At 35.5% G+C, this 21,850-nt stretch overlaps 2 protein-coding genes across 2 annotated transcripts in view; both read right to left on the bottom strand.

Moving 5' to 3' along the window:
- Positions 1 to 19,325, bottom strand: part of LOC105830436 — a 95,817-nt gene extending 76,492 nt beyond the window's left edge. The window contains exon 1 of the mRNA XM_036290340.1: positions 18,964 to 19,325. The gene's annotated coding sequence lies outside the window, so the exon portion shown is untranslated. The remainder of the gene's footprint in view (positions 1 to 18,963) is intronic.
- On the bottom strand, positions 13,983 to 15,203 carry LOC105828587 (vicilin-like seed storage protein At2g18540). Its single transcript, XM_028190259.2, has one exon. It carries the CDS (start codon positions 15,201 to 15,203, stop codon positions 13,983 to 13,985), a length of 1,221 nt encoding a protein of 406 aa, XP_028046060.1.
- Positions 19,326 to 21,850: the final 2,525 nt, after the last annotated feature.

Genomic DNA, 21,850 nt, shown 5'->3' with positions numbered 1-21,850 from the left:
TATTTTGCAGCGAAGAAATACAAAAAATATTTTACTCATTAAAGTTTTTGGTAATTATTTAGCTTTTTTTGCCAGATTCTAGTATTAAAAAGCGTCAAATAAGTATATTAATTTTCATCAACATTTATAGTGGCCCGTTTTAATTAACGATGAGATGTGTGAATTGACTAAAATTTTTAAAACGAAAAAGCAATTTCTCTGCTTTACATATCCAAAGAAAAGCAAAGTGACAATAATAACATAATATCAGATGATACAGACTGTATGCATTCAAAGAAGAAATGCATTTATACTGATGACAATAACGTAAGATTCATTGTCGAACAAGTATCATTTCTGTCGTTTTTGAAATACACTATTATTTCCATCAGCGCACGTACTTATGTAAGACTAATCTTTTTAAATATAAAAAGAAACGTGATTATCATGCCGTTATAAATAAACTCGCCACACGAGTTACATTTGCCGAAATTTTCATGAGCGACATCATATTTGAATAAAGAAGAACGTGCATCTAAAGGTTTCATCCTTGAAGAATCAACATAAGATCGTAATAAAATCTCGAGACACCAATGCGCTTCTAATGCTGCCCTCGCGTACGTTGGAGGTGACAATGTTAGACACCGCATTCGTATCAGTGATTTTTACTAGCTTGAAATAATCTCCGTCAAGATATTCCAGATTAAATTGACCAATATAATTAAAATATAATCAAATATAATTTAAAAAATATAATCAATTTGCATACGATATTTGCAATATTGTTTATATTACAGTATTTTTTAATATACAGTGTGTTTTATAAAACTCGTAATAACCTGTGATGTAAATAATTAATTCATTACTAAAGTTATGTGCCCACATGTTATGAAAAGTACCTTCCATATTTTAATAACATTAAAATTTAATTGTAAGCAATCAAGAAAGAATTCCTCGCGACCGAGTCTCTAAAATTAGAAGACAAAACAAATATAATGTATTTTGACATATAATTTCGTTCATTTTTAATAATTATTTTAGTAATTTGTTATTTCCTTGCGAAAGATTCAAAACACTAGTATTAAAGCGTGTATAATGTCAAGCAAGATTCTTAATCTCATTACAAATGTTATTGCAAACAGAAAATAGCATGATAGAATTAGCGTTATTTGCTTCTAATATGCAAATATTTTAGCTTATACATTTTAACAGCTGATTAAATGAATTTCTCGCAATATTTTAGCCGTCACTACTACATTTTAGTTTCGTTGGCTAATTCTTTCTCTGCCCGTGTTGTGTGTAAGAGTTTAAATTTAATCATTGATTCATCATCTTTTCATAAATCTTATCCCTAATTTAATCATCTTTAATCCATAATTATTAGAAGTTATTTAAATTCTAATATTTTTGTTGACATCGCGATTGTGGAAAAAAAATGGATATTAAAGAAAGATAGTAAAATCGAATCTACTGCAGCGATTTAATTATGAATATTTCTGCGCGCTCGGGTTTTTCTTCGTCTCTTTCCTGTTCGTGAAATTATTATCAGATGATTATCTCGCGGCTCATATTCTGTGAAGAGGTACATAATCCGCCGCATTTGCACGCGAGATTCCGTGGGGCGACTTTCGTGTTTCATTTCGTCCCGTGTAAACCAACGTGTAAAGAGAACGATATCGATGTTTACTACATAGAGAGGAGATAACAAACGGCTACGAAAGTTTAAAATACAGAAAGCGCTTGTGATGCGCGCATATTTATCATGGGTTACCGATTATTTATGGGGATCGAATCGCCGATCGTGTCGCACGTAGCAAATCTCCGTCACAATTTTCGACAGCTGGGACAGATCTCGTCGTGATTGATTTACGGATCGCGAGAGAGGATTTCATTTACGAGCACCGTGATCTTCCGCCGAGAGATTTCGTCGTTGCGGTTGTCGACACGGAAATCGAGCTGTACGCGAATACCGTCTTGATCTCTTGTCGGAACTAAGGACAGTTATCTGCAATTCCGCCATTTGAGCGTTCCATTATTCATGCTCTATGAATAATCGTGCGAATACGGATAACGCCCGACAAGCAGCGAGACGGCACGACGCGATGGCGGGCAGCGCGAGATCGGAAGAACGATGGGCTGGAATTTGTAACGGTGCCCGCAGCCCCCTTCCCTCCCCCTCGTCGTTGATTGATATTCATTGGGCGAGCGGCGCTGATGAATTTCAGGAACGTGCGAAATTGCAATCGATGAAACTGCACGTCCGAACGATATCTCGATGACATATATCGCGTTTCGAAAGTGCGCTCGATTTTGCCGACTAATTATTAATCGGAGACTGTTAATCAATATGATTTAATAATGTAATGGATCGTGCGAATCCGCACAAACGTATAGGTCCGTGAAATCGTGAATCGTTCGTCTTCTGCGTATTAATAATTTAACAGGTATTATCATATCAAGTATCTGAATAATTCATCCGTAAGTTACAATTAATTACGTACAGTTGTATGCTGGCCGCGTTCAAATCGAAGTATTACTATCTGAATTGAGAATACAAAGACACCAAAGAAAAATGTTTAATTTATTTACGAAAAAATAATCAACGAAACACGCAGCTTTAGTGCCGTCGAAGTTGAGGCTTGCGAGTTACGCTCATTATACATCGTACAACTCGAAAATTTATCCTTTTTTTTTTTATTATAGTGCAATCACTGCAATTACCTCTACCACCCGCGATACCTAGCCCACGATAAACTTTAATGTACAACCACGCGGTGGTTTCGCTTTAATGCGTTCCATCTGTATTCTGTCGTCACGGGGTGCTCGCCTTACTACATAACTCGATCGATGACTACACAAGGACGTAAATGATAGCTCAGACATAGGTGCAGCTATGTATGCCATTGAGTAGGCACATAAATATATGAGACGCACAATAATTTTTCTCTTTGTTCGGAACAAGGGAGTTTCTGCTTTTCGCGCTTTTTTTTTCGACAGAAAAAATTTTCGCCTTCACGAAATACATGTATTTCGAAGAAATAATCCTGCAACTTTGACAAAAATAATTTGTGTGTAAATTAGCCGAGGTAAATGAATGATGATTAGCAAATTCTGTGATATGTATACGTATTGCATTTAGGGTAAATTCGGGTATAATGACCGCATAGAGAAGATGGCCAATGGCTGTAATTTCTCCAATAATTGCTAAATAATGTGTTCTTGTAATTATTTTCAAAGATAATCAATATTTACTGTACGTAGTTTATGTGCGAATACTATTCAAAATAAAAACGATATTGTGGACATTGTATAACGTTTTTACTTTTGACTGTCTGCAAAGTTTTTCGTGTGTTCATTAAAAATTGCCACAACAAATAAATTACAGTTGAGCTGTTACAATTAACGTTAGACACATAACGAAGATATGTAAGTTGTAATGTGTGATTATATATTTTCTTTTTTTTCTATATTTTCAATAAATACTGAAACTATCTTTCTCTCACAGTTTGAGTAAGATGGTCCACGACTTTTTTCGGGATATGTATATTTCTTATAAAGAAGATGAGAATTGAGTTGCGCATCTAATATTTTAAATTTGATGTGTCATAGATATTTTTTCAGTACTGACAATAAGTTAAATAAATGGTAAACTTATATAAACATTTATTATTAAGAATATTTAAAAATCAAATTGAACATGTGATCATATGTGGCAATAAAACTAAATATGCAAAATTATAAGAATTTTTATTATTTTATAAATGTTAAGAACATAAAATATGTATGGCCAATTGTCATCTTTTCCCTAAAAGTTGTAAAAGATGGCCAATGTTTATGCTTCAATATTTTAATAATATAAAATTTTGATTAAGCATTTCCTCTTTAATGTCAATAGTGTTACATCCTTTAAGCTTCGGTAAAGTAATAATACATCAAATGCTATTAAAAGATAATAAAAATAAAAGTACGTTTTTTGGATTTTAAAAAGACTATGGACATACCCGAGTTTACCCGAGTATGGCCATCATTTACCCTAATCTAACGGACAGAAGCAGAATTTGCAATTTCTATACGTGACAACCAAAATTCCAGCAAATACAAAAACCAGCGACACGTTTTATTTGTGACATCAGCAAAAATTTTTCGTAAGTGTATGATTCCGAAACGTACGATACATTTAACTTCTATTATTCATATACAATTGTAGAGTAAGTCTATGAATTTCCGCGAAATAACACAGCATTTTCATTCGAATGAGCAATTGAGTGGCTGTTCTATTTCAATCGCTGTGCAGCAATTGCATCAGACAGGCACGCCGAGAGTGCGGTGAAGATATCAAACGGAAAGGGGGGTATCAGAGTATCATTACGTGCACGGGAATATCAAGATATCATTACGCGCGCTCCCGACCGCTTCGTTTTAAGAATCCATTCATTGTCTGTCGCTCTTTGCACAGCGTGCATCGCCCCGCGGCACGCCGCGGCTTCCGTTTCTCACGAAATATCGCAGTGCGCCGCATCCACTACGGCCGCCCGGCGTTGCAACTCACTTAATGCAGCTCGCGAACTCGAGGCGTAAATTTAAACTGTGATTAACGGCGCACCGACTTGGCGAACTTATCCTACGGCTGAAGATCGTTTTGTATTCAGCGGAATAGTGTAATTGTGTTAAAGTTACGAATACGAAACTTCGTTTCGAAGAGATTTAAAGTGTCGAAAAGTTGTACGGTGCGGTGTCGTAAGATTTCAATTTTTCTATAAAAAAAAAAAAGATATAAATTAAAATAATTTGGTCGTGTGAAGTTTTTGAAAACGCAACATCTTGTGCAATACATTTGCATTTTGTATTTTTCATGAGCTTCATAAAGTACACCGCGTTTCAGGAGTTTCGATCATGTTTTATTCAGAAGCGGCAATTAGGAGGAAGCGTGTTACATTCCATTTCCAGCGTAAAACGCAACAGCGTTTTCCAGCCTAATTTTCTTTTATTGTCAATTTGCGTGGATCGCGGTTATAAATCGTTTGCGCGGGCAAATATAGTATCTATAGAAACATCAGTGAAGTGGGAGATATAGGTAAATTGCCGCGTGTAAGTTATTAAACGTTACGAGTGTGCTATGGTTCGCCGCTGCCTGCGAATCAATAGCGATAGTAGATAAATTGCTATTGACAGTGCATCAGTGGCTTATAGATCATAAACTCTACGTACGTGCACGTATGTACACATACACGTAACGCAGATAGCAGTTGCGTATACTCTCGGATAAAAGCACAGATGCGGATAATACACATATGCATTAACAGAAAAATCTATTGTGACTATAATAAAATAGTCATAGTCAGGAATATTCTTATAGTAATTATTACATTAATAGTAATTATAATATGTCTAACTTATATTAATAAGTATATTAATAATAATCACCATATATGTGCTATATAATTTGTGGTACAATTTTTTCATAGTTGACATTATTATAAGTATATGGTTATTATTGTAATAGTTGTACTATAAAAATGATATTCCTGACTGTATTTTACTATGCAATTATAGTTGCAAATATCACGTATTTTTCTATCAATGTAAATATTATAGAATTCTTTTCTGTCTTTCTTCGGAATAAGATCTTTTTCGGTATTTATTTATTTATTAGACTTTGCTGAGACAATTTTAGAATAGTTAGTATTTACATAGAAGTTATCTGTGCAAGTACACTGACAGAAAGAAAATGTGATATTTGTGCCTTTACTTGCATAGTAAAATAATTATAGTCAGGAATGTAATTTTTAATAGTAGCTATTGCAATAATATTAGTAATAATAATCGTATATATATTTATAGTAATGCAAATTATTAAAAAACCTATAATATGTACTATAAATTATGCAGCTTTATATACTTTAAATACAATATATAGTTATTATTACTGATATTACAGTAATAATTATTATAAAATTGATATCCCACTCTATAATTATTTTACTATACAATTATAGTTATAAATACAATACATTTTTCTATCAGTGTATATGCTAAACGCGCGAGAGAGCAAAGAATTATTTAAATTAAATTAAAATTACTTTTAATTTGACTGACGCGACAAACATCATCGTTCCCCAGAGATTCCCAGAAATTTTTTATCCGCCTTAAATTATCGCTGTAAAGGCAATGTGTGACCAATAAGAATATCGCATGTTCAGGGAATTAAATATTCAACAATGCCGAGAACATAGTGCATATGCAACCCTCGTACTTGAAACTCAAAGGTATATGATTCGCCGATTGGAGGAGAGGTCACATTTTCTATAGCGGGGAATTCCCGACGCTATCGCTATCGATTTATTCGAAAGACTCCGCTCCGCGCGCGAGACGCCTTTCTCTCCCGACGCCATCCGACGCCTCCGATCTTTGTCCTTTGGAGGTAGATCTGCGCGCAAGGCGTCGCGACGCGCGCCCGTCACCACACGCGGTTGTTCCGAAGAATTAAACATTGAACAGCGACCACCGTGAGTGAGGCTCTCGGCAGCGGGAGAAAATCACAGAGAATATCGCTTAAGGGCTCTCGCGGCAAGAGAGGAGGACGCAGCAGCCACGCGGATGCCACGCGCGCGAGCGTTTTACGGCGCGTTTAGATTTGACGTTTATTTTATGACCTTCTCATCCTCTCGTGCCTCCCGCGCTCTTTCGTCCTGCGCGAGGTAGTACGTCTCGACGCGCGTTAAGGGTTGACGCGTGCCGAATGTAAGAACCGTTTTAATTAGGCAAAACAGCGTGAAATAAATGTCCGCGTGCCTGCGCCTCTTTTAATGACGACGATAAAAACATGTAGCTTTCTATTCACGACGTCGCATTCGACGTCGCCGGGTCGAAGGCCATCATCAGCGGGCGAATGAATTATATTAATTGATAGTAAAACGTTCTCTGCAAGCGACCCCCCTTATACACTGGAACCCCGCGTTAGCGGACTGTTCGGGGCTTTGGTCCGCTAACGCGGGGTTATCTCCTATTGCTTGGTTTCACTCCCACTCCGTGAAATACGCGACTGCATTGCTCATTGCTATCCCCACACACGCTACTCATGTGGGCCGAGTGCATATGGAGGGGATAGTTTCCGCTAACGCGGAGTACGCTAACGCGGGGTTCCAGTGTAAAGCGATACATTATACCGCCGTGTCTGTCCTAGCAGTTATGCATTTATTTTTCTTCCTATGCAAAGTAAAAAAACATTTTGTATTTACGTTGAAATCGGTCCCTGTAAAAATTTTGATGTTAAACTTCAACACATTTGCTTGTTACTTTAACATATTGCTGTTGTATTAATTTAAGTAAAGTGTTAAATTATGAGAATAACTGAAAAAAAGTGTAAAAGTAACACAACGTGCACGCATTTTTAATTTTACACAATAAATGTGTTCCTTGTTATCAGTGACAGAATTTATATATTAAAATTAACCAAAAAAATGTTGAGTTTATTCTAAATATAATAGTGACGGTTATTTCTCGACCTCTGTAATATATGTTACATTAACATTAGTGTTAAAGCAACATATTATGTCTTATCTTGACAAAATTTTCTCATTAAATTGTTACATAAAAATAATGTCAATTATAAAATTTACGTTTATTTTTATATTAAATTATAACATAATATTTATATTAATATATGTTAATATATGACATAATATAACTTTTTATAACATATGCTTAACACATGCCTAAATATGTTAACGAGAAAAATTTATGTGGATCGTTTAAGCATGCAATATGTATTAAATTTAACACAATTGTGCGACAATTGCATTATCATATTTATAAAAGTCGCCAATATTATATTGGCGTAAATCTCCTAAAGTGCCATCCCCTTATTTCTCACAAATTAAATTGTATTGTTAACCCTAAGAGCAAAACTGAAATTCTCTACCAAAGGCAAATGCGAGATGAAATTTCACTCCAAACTTCTCGGGTTTCTAAATTTCTAAATCCTTTCTGTCAGCAGTAAATTAATAATTATATAGTGAATTTTTTTTGTTTTTTAATGAAGAAAACAATAATGTATATAAACATGGTGTTTTTTGTTACAGAAATATTGAAAAATGCACTTACGGCAAGAGAAACACGAAAAATGTGCAAGAATGAGGATAATTTGAACTTCATTTGTGATAATAAAACATCTTGCATTTGCTTTTTAGGATTAATATTGATAGAAACATGATCCGCTTCGACAATTAAAGAAATATGATAAACAATATATTTTTATTTCTCTATAATTGTTTTTGTGAGTTTCCTTTAATGTCGTGATACATTTTATTATAATGTGAAAACGTAAAATAAAATTGGGATGTTTTTTAAATCTGTACAGCCTTGCATCGCGATAAAACCAACGTAACTGATCGCTTTATTCCGGGCGGTAAAAAGCTTTTGTAACGAGCAAAAAAGCTTAAAAAACAACTCGGTCCGCCGGACAAAATGTCGCGTCCCATGACGTAACGAATAAGCCCACCTACCGGTGTCCGTTACTTCAAATCGTTGCAGAATCTCGAAATTCGTTTCGACGAGATCAATCGTCCGTTTCTTGCTCGTTAAAAGTCTCGTTGTCCCGCTGCGATTTCCCGGCGCAATTATATTTGCATAGGTTTCGGCTCTCGGCACGGTCGCTCGAAGATTTAACAGAGTGTTAAGAAGTGAAATATTGACCCGCCGGGCTCGCCGAGCGGTCGAATCGTCACACAAGTCCCTCTTTGACATTCAAAGAATACGTAACAAATTGATTTTCGTAACGAGCTCCTTGTAGCAATCAATATCTTCTAGATCATAATTTGTCTTTTATTGGATCTTAAGTACCTGGCGTATCGTATAATCATTATTCGAAGTAAGAGCGTGCGCTCGTCATTGCATACAATGCATAAAAATATTATCAATGCATTTATTTTTGAATTAATATAATCATTTGATTTTTATACAAAAAAATTGATTTTGCTAAAGTATTTAAAAATTTAGCTATTACCAACAACATTATTTTTAGTCACATTTTTTTTAGTTCTAGTTTTGTGATTTTGTAAAATTTTATAATAATGCTCCAAAATAATTCACAAATTTCTTACATTTAATACAATTAATCTATGTGACAGCAACAACAAAAAATTAAATACAAATTATGTAGTGCGTATGTAAATAGATGTCGGATAATAATATTAGCTTTAATATAATTAATGCAATTTCAATAATGTAATTTGTGTATATACAAAATATGCAATTAGATCGTATAGCTTTATACGAATCGATCGGTCGCAATATGCATGTATTAATACATTATTGATATTCGAAATCATTTCATCTCCCAGTTAAGAGGTGTTCAATGCCATATAATTAACAGAAACTAATGAATGCCTGTAGCATGCATCAATAAATTAATAAATTATATGTTAAAATTTTGCGGCAATAATTAATCAAACCAAATACAAATGTACAATACACAAATCGCAATATGTTATACACAATTAAAACCTTGCAAATGCAGTTTCTGATTACTGTTAATTTTGAGATTAGGGAAACGACGATTTAACATTTTCCAAAATTTTTTCTCCTAATTTTTTAATTTCTTCAAAATTATATTCCAAACGCAAACACATCAATGTTAATACGTCCGCGGTTGTTCCTTACCGCGCTTCGAGTTTGACGTAGAAAATAGAAAGCTTTATGAAAAATGTCAACGAATATATTTACGAGTCCCTACATGCATACGATAGTCAAGTGGTAAAGTAGTGCATCGATAGATATCCTATTACGAACCGGCCTGACAAGTGTCTCGATTAACATCACGGTGTTAATTTTAGAAGCGGCTCTCGAGACTACGCGGACAATTTACAAGGACGAAAGACGACGGAGGATCGTTATTACGGGATAATTTGCGAAACTCAAAGTTATCTGCCGAGCGGTCGACGGGACAGTCACGATGAATTTATCGTCGACTTATTGTCAGCGCTCGTCTAGCCGATCGATCAAAGCAGCGAATTTGCAGATTTATAATCTCGCGGCGCGATAATTGTTTAACTAGCCGTTTCGACGTTGAGTTTTTGTTTCTTGTATCGTCGCGACCCTTGCACGTATTTAACTGCCGTCGAACCAATTCTGCTACGTTCGCTGCTGCGCACGCCCGATCAACGGAATTACACACGATGTAATTAGTTCCCAGCGATTGGAGATATAAGCCATACTTATACCTTATCCTATTAATGATTCACAGCGGCATTGCTTCTGTTCTGGTTTCCATGGCGGTGTAACTGACATCCAATAAAAGGATCTTATTATCCCAGGAGAGAGATTTAAAACTTTATTTATATATTTAGTTCGAAATTTTCAACGTAAAAAGATATTTTTAGAGAAATTATCTAATTTCAATTAAAAAGAAAATTCTGTCCTTTCTTCATGTATTTCAGACATTATGCAAAGTACTATCATATTTAATTGCGAACAATTTTTGATAGAAATGCAATGATTCAAGACGATTAATTTTTTAATTACAACTAATAGTTTCTTTGCGGCGTCAATTAAGATTAATAAATGTAATTTTTTACGGTTACATGAAAAAGGAATAGAATCGCTAATCCATTTAATTGAGACGTTGTCAGTCTTATCGTTATCTACATTTACGTTTTTATTTTTTATTTTACTCAAATGAATATATAACATTAATCAGAATACATAATGCATTACGAGGATGAGCGTATTCTGAATTATTTCTGAATAGACACGACAAACCTCTTAACAGAAGAATGTATCGGTTAAAACAATTTCGGGTACTCGAGTATCTCGAATGGTGATATCGAATCTTCGTAACGATCGGATTTAATTACAGCTCGCGGTGCCGAAATTTCATTCTGACATGTCCTTAATTAACACGAATCCTGTTGGTGACATATCCGTGACAGTTCAAAGCATCTTTCTTCTTTCGCGGGACTTTCAACTTCTTTTTTTATGTAACAGCATGTAGAATACATTGTCACAACGATATCTTAATTTTTATATTCTTATTTTATTTTTGTAATTTTATTTTAATTTAATATTAATTTATTTTAATTTATTTTAATTTAATTTTATATTCCTATTTTATTCTTTTAATAAAATATACTGTTTTAAATTACACAACACAAATAAAATTAATTTAAAAAGTGAAATTTATATGTAAAAAAAATTGCGCAAAATCTTTTTGATGAATGAATACCGCGAATAATTATGAAATCTAAAATACTGTCTATTATTTAAACTAGTTTTGTAGAAAATAATATTCTTACATAAATTATACATTCTATTTTCAATTGTATCATGTTAGATCATATGTTTAGTAACGGACACGCGAATTTTCTTGAAAATTCGAGCAGTGTTTCTCATGGGAAATCTTCGGACATTCAAACAGACACGCAGCACCTGGCGACAGGTGCTAAGGGAGCACATCCGTGCTGTCTTATAAATGTCCGGAAGAGTTCTGTCTAGTAATCTTGCGGGCATTACCAAGGATGTTTGTTATTGCTTACGTTTTTCGTCTGAAGAGAAAAGGTACTGTTAAAATACTTTTTTCTAATTAAATAAAAACAAACGCATAGATTTTGGTTAAATATCATCTCACAAGATGCGTTCCACAAACATATTAAATTTCATTCAGTAATAAGTACAGCAAAACTATGTATAATTACCAATTTGTGGTATAAAACGTTATAAAATAAAATGTAAATGTAAACGTAAATCACCTTTTTAACAGAACATATATTAATTTAAAAAAATTTATTACGTTAATTCATCTATGTTGAAATATATGTCAATTGATACAACGATGACAGTGGGGGTCGAAAATTCATCTTCGAAAACTGTAATTATGAGTTCCAGTTTCCTTCATATAATTATATCTACAATGTTTCCCCGATGCTTAACTTTATAAATTGCCAGGATTCTTAGTGACCATTATATCCTTATCTTGACGCCTTGATTAATATCCAGCAGGATAACGAATATTAAGGAAATATTATACGCAATTTGCATGTCAGTCACGTTACCACACAAGCACAGGGCGATCGCGTCGCCTTGCAACACACGCTGCGTGCTATGCGCTAACAATAATTTAAGCTTCCGATAACAGAAAAAATCAACTATCGATCGAAAGTCACTGTAATTTTAATATATTTGAATATGTTAACGCATGCGTGTCAAGCTTGCTTAATCTTTCTACATTCGTAAGTTGTTTCACGTAAATCTCCATGCTATATTGATGCACGCGACAACTCGCGTTGCGTCGGTGAGAGCAAAAGGATCGAACATGTTTGAAGTTGTTGCACCAGAACGATAATTTGCGATTTAATTAAAGGTCGTCGCGATAACGTCTTTTTCGCACCACATAAAATACAGTAAATACATAAAATACAGCTACGTGCATAATATGCATAATTAAAATATAAGTATTTATTAAAAAAAATAATATATTAATATTTTGTGTGTGTGTTAATTTTTGTGTAATGTTAATTTTATTACTATGCGTGTATATGTTTCATATTTCTTATTGCCATATTTGTTTCATCAGTTTCGTTCCAATAAACTAGATTTGGCGGATCTTGCGACATAGTTACGTCGCACACACGCGTAAAACCTACAGCATTGAACGTCCATCGGTTTTTTAACTTCCGGTACAATTTCCAGCTTTTTTTCCCCATCTCTCGCGGTTTCCTTCCTGACCTTCTTTACGGCACGCTACATCCTGTTCACCAAAATGGTTTCCGTTCCTTTTAGTTGCCCTATCATCTTCACTGAAATACGATTTTTAGTTATATTTTCTTTCAAAAATTATTATTGATCTAGAAAACTAAAACCTGCGAAAAGGCGCAAACATTTTTTCCTGTTCTTATCATAACTTCTTTTCTAGATTTAAAACGCATCTGTGATATAAATTGATTACAAAATTGATTGAATCTAAAAATTAAGAGATTTAGTTTGACAATGATCTCGTATCTCAATTTAATAGTTTATATATTACAATTAATGATATAATATTTGTTTATTATTAGTTAAAAATAATTTGTTGTCGTAAAATTCGTTAATCTTAAATTATTAATTAATTATAGTAAAAGAATCATTATTTTATTACATTAATACTATGCAAATCTACTTTTTATAAATATTATTTCTGAGAGATGCTTCATATGTGTCTACTTCGAACGAACCTTAATTTTCTAGCCGTAGTATTTTTGAGTCCGCTTTTGGAGATGATTATTTTTTTTTTCCTAGTTGGCTCTCCTCCAACGTTCTTCTCTCGTTTACCTCTGGTATTTCTTTCAAGATATAGAACTGTCTCCGTAAGTCTCATTCGTGCCTCGCAATCAGATCAACCATTTTAACGGTTCTTGACATCGCATATTCTAACGGTACATAAATAAACCAAGCAAGAGTCCATCCTAGTAATTAACTTTTTTTTATTAAAAGTAAACATTACATACATGTTCAATCAGCCACGAATCTTTATTAACCTTTTCATATATTTGTTTTCTTAAAAATTATTAACAAAATAGTCATTGAAACTTTTTAAATGCAAGTAATGAAATCAATTTTAATCTTCTATGAATTTTTTCTTTCCTGTCACTAGATACACATGAAGTTGGAAAGAAAACACGTCTCTTTTTCAACTTTAACATTACTGTCGTCGTCGATCTTAGTTTTCGCCTCGTCAATCACCGCGCTTCCTTTGGCCTTTACTCTCTTGCCAAACGAGGTCTCTTTCTTGCTATATATTACACTTCCTTTTTAACCTTAACTTTTTCTCTTCGTCGATCTCATCTCCTTTCTCTTTATTAACCACCCTACAAATCCTAGTTACTGCCAGAGATGAATCCAGATCGATGCTTGCTACGGATAGTGCAATATTTTTTAATTATCATATTCTCTACCTTTTCAACAATTGCCGTTCTATCTATAACTTTTATCTAGAGATGTTTTTTTTTTACTGAATGGTTCTATCGTGTCGTTCAATTTTTCGCGTCTCCATCATTGACGTTTTCAGGGTCCTGGGTTTTTGCTGTTAATTCCTCAAGGATCTCTTTTTCCTCAGCAGTGAGAGTCGCTCTATTCACGAAGTTCGCGATATTGGCGGCGTGTATCATCAACAGGCGCTTCCTCTCCTCCTTCGCACGTTCCGCCTCGAGTAGTTCCAATCTCTGTTGCTCTTTAGCGATTTCCTCGATCCTAGCAATCTCCTCCTCGCGAATCCTGCGGCGATGCTCAATCAAACACTCGAGGTCCTTCCGGTACTGCACTTTCAGCCTTCTCTTCGCCTCCGCCGTGCATCTTGCGATCTTCTCATCTTCCATGATCTTCCTCATAACTTCCTCGGCCCATGCTCTATCCTCCTCCACGAAACGCAGCCTGCACTGTTCCGTGAAGACTATCTGTTCCCGTAAACTAGCTGCCAGTTCTTGCTGCATCTTTTTCCTACGCATCGCCTCCTCCATCTCCCTGATTGCAAGCTCGCACCTGATCTCCTCGGCCACGAGATCAATCAGTCGCTCTTCCCTCTCTCGTTTTCGCGCCTGAGCGTCCAGCATTATCCTCGTCGTTTCCAACAGGACACGCTCGCGCCTCTCCATCTGCTCCCGCCGGAGCCTGCTCATCTCATTCGATCTCTCCTCTATCTCCTTCAAGTACTCTAGATCCCGCAGCCGCTTCCTCTCCTCCGCCTCGCGCGCCTCCCGTCGACGGGCCTCCCTTACCTCCTCGAGGATCAGTTTTTCCCGCCTCGCCCTCTCCACGAGCTTGCACTTCTTCTCCAGCGCCTGCGAGCGCTCCTGCTCCTCCTGCACTCGGTCCGCCTCTTCCAAGGACTTCCTGTACTCTCGGGCTTCCTCCACAATGACTCTTTTCTCGTCCTCCTTACGTGTCAACTGCTCCTCCAGCTGCCGCCTGTACTCTTCCGACTTCCGCAGAATCTCCGACCGGCACCGGTGATCCTCCTCCAGCACTTTCTGCTGTTCCTGGTGAATCAAGTCGGCGATCTCGCGCTTTCGCACGAGCTCGGCGTATTTCTGAGCCTGCTTCTCATCTAGCTGAGCCTGCAGCCCTTTCACCATATAGGCACGCCGTAATTCAGCCGCCAGTTCCGCGATCGTGTCATAAGACTCGCGGTTGCGGCAACTGCGACGAAATCGGGCGACGTACAAAGCGCTCTCGCTGCTTGGGGGTGTCCCTTCCATTGTCAATCGTTAATTTCAGATATTTCTTGCCTTACGATTCTGGAGGTGATTGTGCGTTTGCGCGACACAGATTGTGGAAGATTAGATGTGAGCCGTTGATTAGGTGAGCTGCGTTTTAACGTGCTGCAAGCTGGTCATAATCTTCCAGGTTTCGCCTGCAAGGGGTACGCTAGTTCATTACGGTCTTGTAGAAAACGCGGATTAATTTAAATGTAGAAATTATATATATATATGTATAAACAATTATTATTATTTATGTATTAATCGTTACCTATAATGTATAGCGAAAAATTATAAAAATTTAACGGATAAAACAAACGATCCAATAATAGATAAACGTGACAACAGCATTACATAAAATGTTAGAATACATAGATATTAGCAATAGATAGTTTGATTGATTAATTAATTAAGAAAAAAAAAAAGAAGAACGTACTAAAATCGTATTATAATTAATTATAAGTTATCAAATATATTCTAAGATATAAAAATATTCGGTATTTATAAAGAATTCAGTTTAAGCAATTGAATTTGATAATATGTATTTATTGTACCAGCCTTTTTAAACCTAAGCTGACCAAATCAACATTTTGTTTGATGTTTCTTTTTAAAATATTTATTAATTCATAATTATAATATTTTAATTACAATTGTGATAAAATAAACAACTTTTTTTTATTTACTTACTGCAATATGTTGACCTATAATAACGTAATATGTACTTTTTGTTTTATTTAATTTTATGTAAACTGATATTGTCTATACGTGTGAATTCATTATTTCTGGTGAGTTCATTTCTTATCATTGTTATATACATACATCGTAATTCTATAAATTAAAATATGCGCAGGATATTCCTCATAGCATACTGTTGGAGAGCTCATGCATTAAACATTGCATTGTTTTGGTCAATTTCTGCTCGTTAAGCGTATACTGCATCACATTATGCGTTTTTTTGTGTATCCGTACACTTTTCTATTCGATCCGCGAAGGCGAACGTGGTAATTAATTAACGCGTCGTCCGATTCGACATCGGAAAATGTGAGAAAGAAGCGCTCTCGGCAAAAAATTCGTCGCGACGCGGATCGCATTTGCATCTCGCGTGAGACTTATGCTCGCGCATCGATTAACATCGAGCCGTATTATAACATCCAGATTAACGGTAGGTAGGCTTCACGTTGACGATTTCTTTTTCTTACTTTCCTCCATCCTCGGCTCTCTTACTTTTTTCTTTGCGGAATTTCAAGTGAGCCATGGGAATGTTCGCACACAGTGAATTGACTTAATCCAAATTTAGTGGTGAGTGGAAGAAGAAGTCGGCTGCGATGCCGCTTCACTTTTTCCATAATGGCCCTCTGTTATTAATAGTAACTATAGTTAAGTCTTATAAGCGAAGTTTGAACTTATTTAGATTCGCGTTTGTTAGGCGCTTTCTATTTCATAAGCGCAAATTCATTATTGCATTACGATTATATAATAATTAAGATGACTATATCTGATAGTTTATATGAATAGAATTCATTTATTCAACCTTAAGTAGGATGTAACAATCGTAAAGTGATTAGCTTTTATTAATAACGATCAACAAATATGCAATGCAATTTGTGCCACAATGTTATTATTAACAGATGAGAAAAGATATGTGATATTTATGATTATAATTGCGTAGTAAAATAATTATAGTCAGGAATGTCTTTTTTATAATAATAATTATTATATAATATTGATAATAATAATTATGCTTATAGTAATTGTTTTATGGAACAATTTACTATATTAGAATTCAATTTTGATTATGGCAAATATTGCGATAAGTTATATAGATCAATATTATAATTATGAGAATATTAATATAGTTATGAATAAACTGATTTATATTATTGAATAACTATAAAAATATAATTAGAGAGAGAGAGAGAGAGAGATCCAAAAATGACTATAAATGATAGAGATATTATGATTACTACACAAGTATTTTTTTCTCTCAGTGTATTTAAAATCCGATCCAGATTTATTAACAAATTTCTTAAAAATGGTTTATCTTGTACATGTATTAACTGTCACTGTCGTATTTAATATATGTATAAAATATAAAGCTGATTCATTTAAATGATGCTCTGGAAAAAATCGGGTACTTGATTTTATAAGAGAATGAAACATGTTACACACGGGGATCGATCTGGAACGTGACGAAATGTCTTACAAATCATCTCGTTCGAGTTTTCTAAAAAGATACCAAGATTGAATCAGCATTCTCTCCCTATGACTTTGACATATGCGTTCCACAATTGCGAGCCGCTTGTTCGGTTAAACCAGCTGCCGGTTTGAGTACAGGACTGTAATTTACTAGAGTGCCCACACAGTTAGCGTTCATTTTATTAAACCATCAATGGCGGGATTTCGCAACCGCGCTATTGACAGACCAATAATTCAAACATTTTCCCAGCTTAATATTATATATTGGTTTACATCTATTAAAGATTAAGTACAAATTTGTAAAATGTACAGTAATTGTTGCGTGTTGTGAATCAGTACAAAGATTTGCAGTTGCAATATTATACAAAGAACTTTGTTAAAATTACATTCTACTAAAACAAACATTACAAATTATGAAGTAATAAATTTGTGAATTACTTTCATTACGAAATATTATTTTGAAGCAGATTTATATTATAAAAAAAAAGTAATTGTTCCTTTAAGAAATAAAAATTAGGACAGGATTATTATTTCCAAGATAAAAGAATTCCTAAAACAATTCGTATATTAATCGCAAATGTAAAAAGTAAGTAGTAAATATCACGAAGATAAAATACGTAAATGAATACTTAATAGAAAATATATTAGCTTGAATATGAGAGAACAGACCACCGAGCTATTTGAGTAATGGCATTCTTGAGCGGATCAAGCGCTTATTTCATCAAATTGTGGCGAACCCGTGCTCGACGAACCGTTTTGTTTTACGAGCAGCGATATAATTGTTGAACGACCGTTAAAATGTATGTAGACACTGCTAACGTGTGCAGTATCTGTTGTCCAGTGAATAACTCGAGCGTGGCATTATGCTCAATGCATATGCAAAAGATTTGATGGAGTAGACCTTAGGCGAAAACGTTTCAATCTCGTAAATTTAATAATAATAATTGTTTTAGAGACATGTAAAGACAGATAAACGACAATGAAACTTACGTTAAACATTGGGAGAATTTTAACTCTAACAAAAAATCAAGGGGGGAAACAATTTTATAATTCAATAACAAACTACGACTTAATAAACAAATAGCATTACCGCGATTCCTCACTGTTTTAAACTCCAGCACTTCATTGAACATATAACGCTTTTTAGAAACGTAATGGGGGATGAAGAGAGAATTTGCATATTCTTGCCTCTTTGAAAAGAAAATTTAATGTGAGGAAAAATGTGCTTTCCTCAGTACATCCATATAAATAAAAATTGTATTCTGACAAAGGTCTTTGCAGTAGTACCTTCATTTCAAAACAAGATAAAGTGCAAACGCCTTTTATCCATTTTGTACATGTCGTTAAATTTAGTTTCCGGTTTCTCGCGAAAAAAATTCCAATGTATACGGAAGCAAGATTTTCGAGTTGTCACTATTTATCGTATCACTGCGTATGTTGAGAGTGAAATATCTCATAATTTTTCAACGAGCCCGGGTGACTCCAACCTCCACGAGGACGCGTGCGCTGCCGTCGTCGTCGTCGTCGTCGTGGAAGTCGGCAATGAAAACGAGAATAAACGTACCGTCTGCGCGCAGGTCCGGTGTATACCGAATTCGCTGTGGCCACGTGCAAACACCATAGAGAGGAAACCAAAAAGGAAAGGCACTAAACGTACAACAATCGAAGGTGCAACACCAAAGAAAACAAAGGACTCGCTCGTCAGTCAGAGCGGCGACGGATCCGCGCGCGCGCGGCCTTCTCGGATCCTCTTTGACCGGTTTCCGGTCGTCCCGGCCGATCGTTCACAGCCTACCGGTTCGGTGGAGGAACGCGCGAGGAACTCGGAGTCGCAGAAGCGGCGGTAGAACGCGGCCGCGCTTTACAAACCGAACGCCACGGCGGATTGAGACCGACTAACCGGCTTTCCGCGTCGAAGCGCACGCGAGCTCCTTGCCGAGCGCTCCGCTCGGCCCCTTTGAACCCTCCCCCCCCCCCTCCCATCCCTAGATGGGCCCGTCGTCGGGGCCGGGCCGGGTCCCTGCGGAAACCGGCCGGATGGGTTCTACGGCCCTGACGTTGCGCCTTGGGTCGGGAGGCGTGCGATCATACGTACGGGACGTACGCCGGGATGTGCGTAGGGTCCAACGCACGTCCGGATTTCCGTAACCGCGACGGAACTCCATACCTGCGATCGTTTCCCCGCGCCTCTGACCCACGCTATCGAATATAATTTCTAAATATATCGGAACACGCGTTTGCTCGATACAATTTCAATTATGCGGATGCGACCGACGGAATTCGATATGGGAAAAAGCGATAACGACACGTTGCCACATTAATTTAAAGTTGTGCCGCTAATTTTGGTACATTTTAATGTTCTTGCTGTAAGCGAGACATAATCGTGATTATCATTATTCGTTATATCTTCATCTGGAAAGTAATGAAACAAGATTCCAATGTAAAAATAGTGCTGTACAGAGATTTTTTTAAAATATCTATGAAGTTTATTTGGTACTTTTTTGAAATTACGTCTTTTTTTCGCATATTTATAATTGAAACACAGGTTTTAAAATGAACGTATTAAAGGAATGCTTGTGAAATTTAATTAAAGTCAATGTAGAATTATTTGTGCGCATCATTAACAAGATTTCATGTGTACTTATTTTATAGATTTGGAAATTCTTTTGCATAATTAAAATATATATATATAATATTAATATTAGTCTGTTAATTGGATCAAAAAGAAGAAAAAATGTTTATGCCGCTCTACTATTAATCGACTTTTTACGAGTATGTAACCTAAATTTTGGTAGAACAATTTCGCCTCAATTAAGTCATCAAAGTCTAACTTTAAGAACTCCGCATTGTTTGTTCCTATTATCTACTAGAATGAATTTCTAGACTAGTGGATGGATAGCAACAAACAATGTGGAGTTCTTAAAGTTAAACTTTGATGTCTAATTGAAATGAAATCTGTCTCTGAAAATTTAGCATATATACATATGCGTGAAAAGTCGATAAGTAGAGCAACATAAAAAAAATTTTTGTTCATGATATATAAGATCCAGTTCATAGACTGATTTTACATACTTTAATTCTGGAAAAGAATTTTCAAATCTATGAACGAAATATATATGAAACGTCTCAGAATTTTCGTAGTGCAATTATATGTATTTCTTTTATAGATTTGGAAATCTTTTTCTAGAATTAAGGTATACGTATTACTACCAATTTGCAAAAGACTTTATATTTTATATAAGAACAAAAAATATCCCAATTTAAAAAAGAAATACAAAATCTCGTTACAAAAGTTATTGCTTTTAGTCGATAAAACAGACCGTGTCCCCTTAACAAAATAATAAATTAAATATTCGACCGATATCTTCGATCATATCTTATTAAAGATTCATGAAAAATGAAAATGGAATTTACCTACAAAACTTTTACCTGAGAATCCTCGATATAATATACGCTACACATGACATTCGGAAAGGAATTCAGAAATTCTGTAAATTAATAATTAGTATAAGAAGTCTCATGACAACCGGAATGCATTGCATTCGAGAAGTGGTGTATTAAGGGGTGCCGAGTACAGGAGAACGTATATTTTTCTTATCTTTATTTACTTCTCTCGCGAGCCGCGCCGAAAGGCGATGCACGTGAGGTGCCGGGGTATAAACGCAAATTGGTTCCGTTTTTATGGATTTTGATAGCGGTTGTCGGCCGTCGTCTTTCGCACTCTCGCGAAAACCTGTTTCTACGTTCGAAGGGATACAGCGCGTACTGAAGATTCAAGCGATGCTCGACGAAAATTCTGACGCGAAAATACGCAAAAGCGAGATAATACGGTGAGTGCTCGTATTTAGAAATAGTTTAAACTGGAGAGAGGTATGTACGTGACTTAATGGCCTTATTAAAATAAGTTCAACGGCGGCGGCGGTCGTCTATTACCCACCTAGAAACCGGTCGTTTTAATAGAGTCGTAAAGCGACTTGATATGAGGATAGTGACACTAATCACCGTAATATGCAAGCGCCCTTATTGTCCGGTCACGCCTCTCGAGACGCCTTTTTACGCACGAGCACTGAAGAACTAGAGGATTTTAATCTTCGAAAAGATTATTTAAAAAAAAAGAAACGACAAATGTGAATCTCGTGCCGCGTCTAATATACTTTCTTCACGAAGAGTATTGAGTAATACGATGACAAGTGTACGCACGATGACGCAACGGGGAAAATTATTACACTTTCAGTATAGCAAAAGTAATGAAATTAATTGGAATATAAAATGTTACGAGAAGAAGAGAAAAATACATACACAAACGCAATATAACGAAAATATATCTGTGTACGTCGCGGAAGATTTATTAAAATTATATGTATACATCCTCGCATTTGAGATTTTTGTATACCTATGACATTTTTTTTTTACGGCGTGTCCTTTGCGACCGCCGGCTAAAATGTTAAATA

Source organism: Monomorium pharaonis, chromosome 7 (assembly GCF_013373865.1).
Source record: "Monomorium pharaonis isolate MP-MQ-018 chromosome 7, ASM1337386v2, whole genome shotgun sequence".
In the NCBI taxonomy this organism is placed as follows: Eukaryota; Metazoa; Arthropoda; class Insecta; order Hymenoptera; family Formicidae; genus Monomorium; species Monomorium pharaonis.
Note: the sequence above shows the minus strand (reverse complement) of the source record. Positions and strands in the feature narration are given on the sequence as shown.

Coding starts and splice junctions, on each gene's coding strand:
- LOC105828587 (XM_028190259.2), bottom strand. CDS start 15,203: ATGGAAGGGACACCCCCAAGCAGCGAGAGCGCTTTGTACGTCGCCCGA.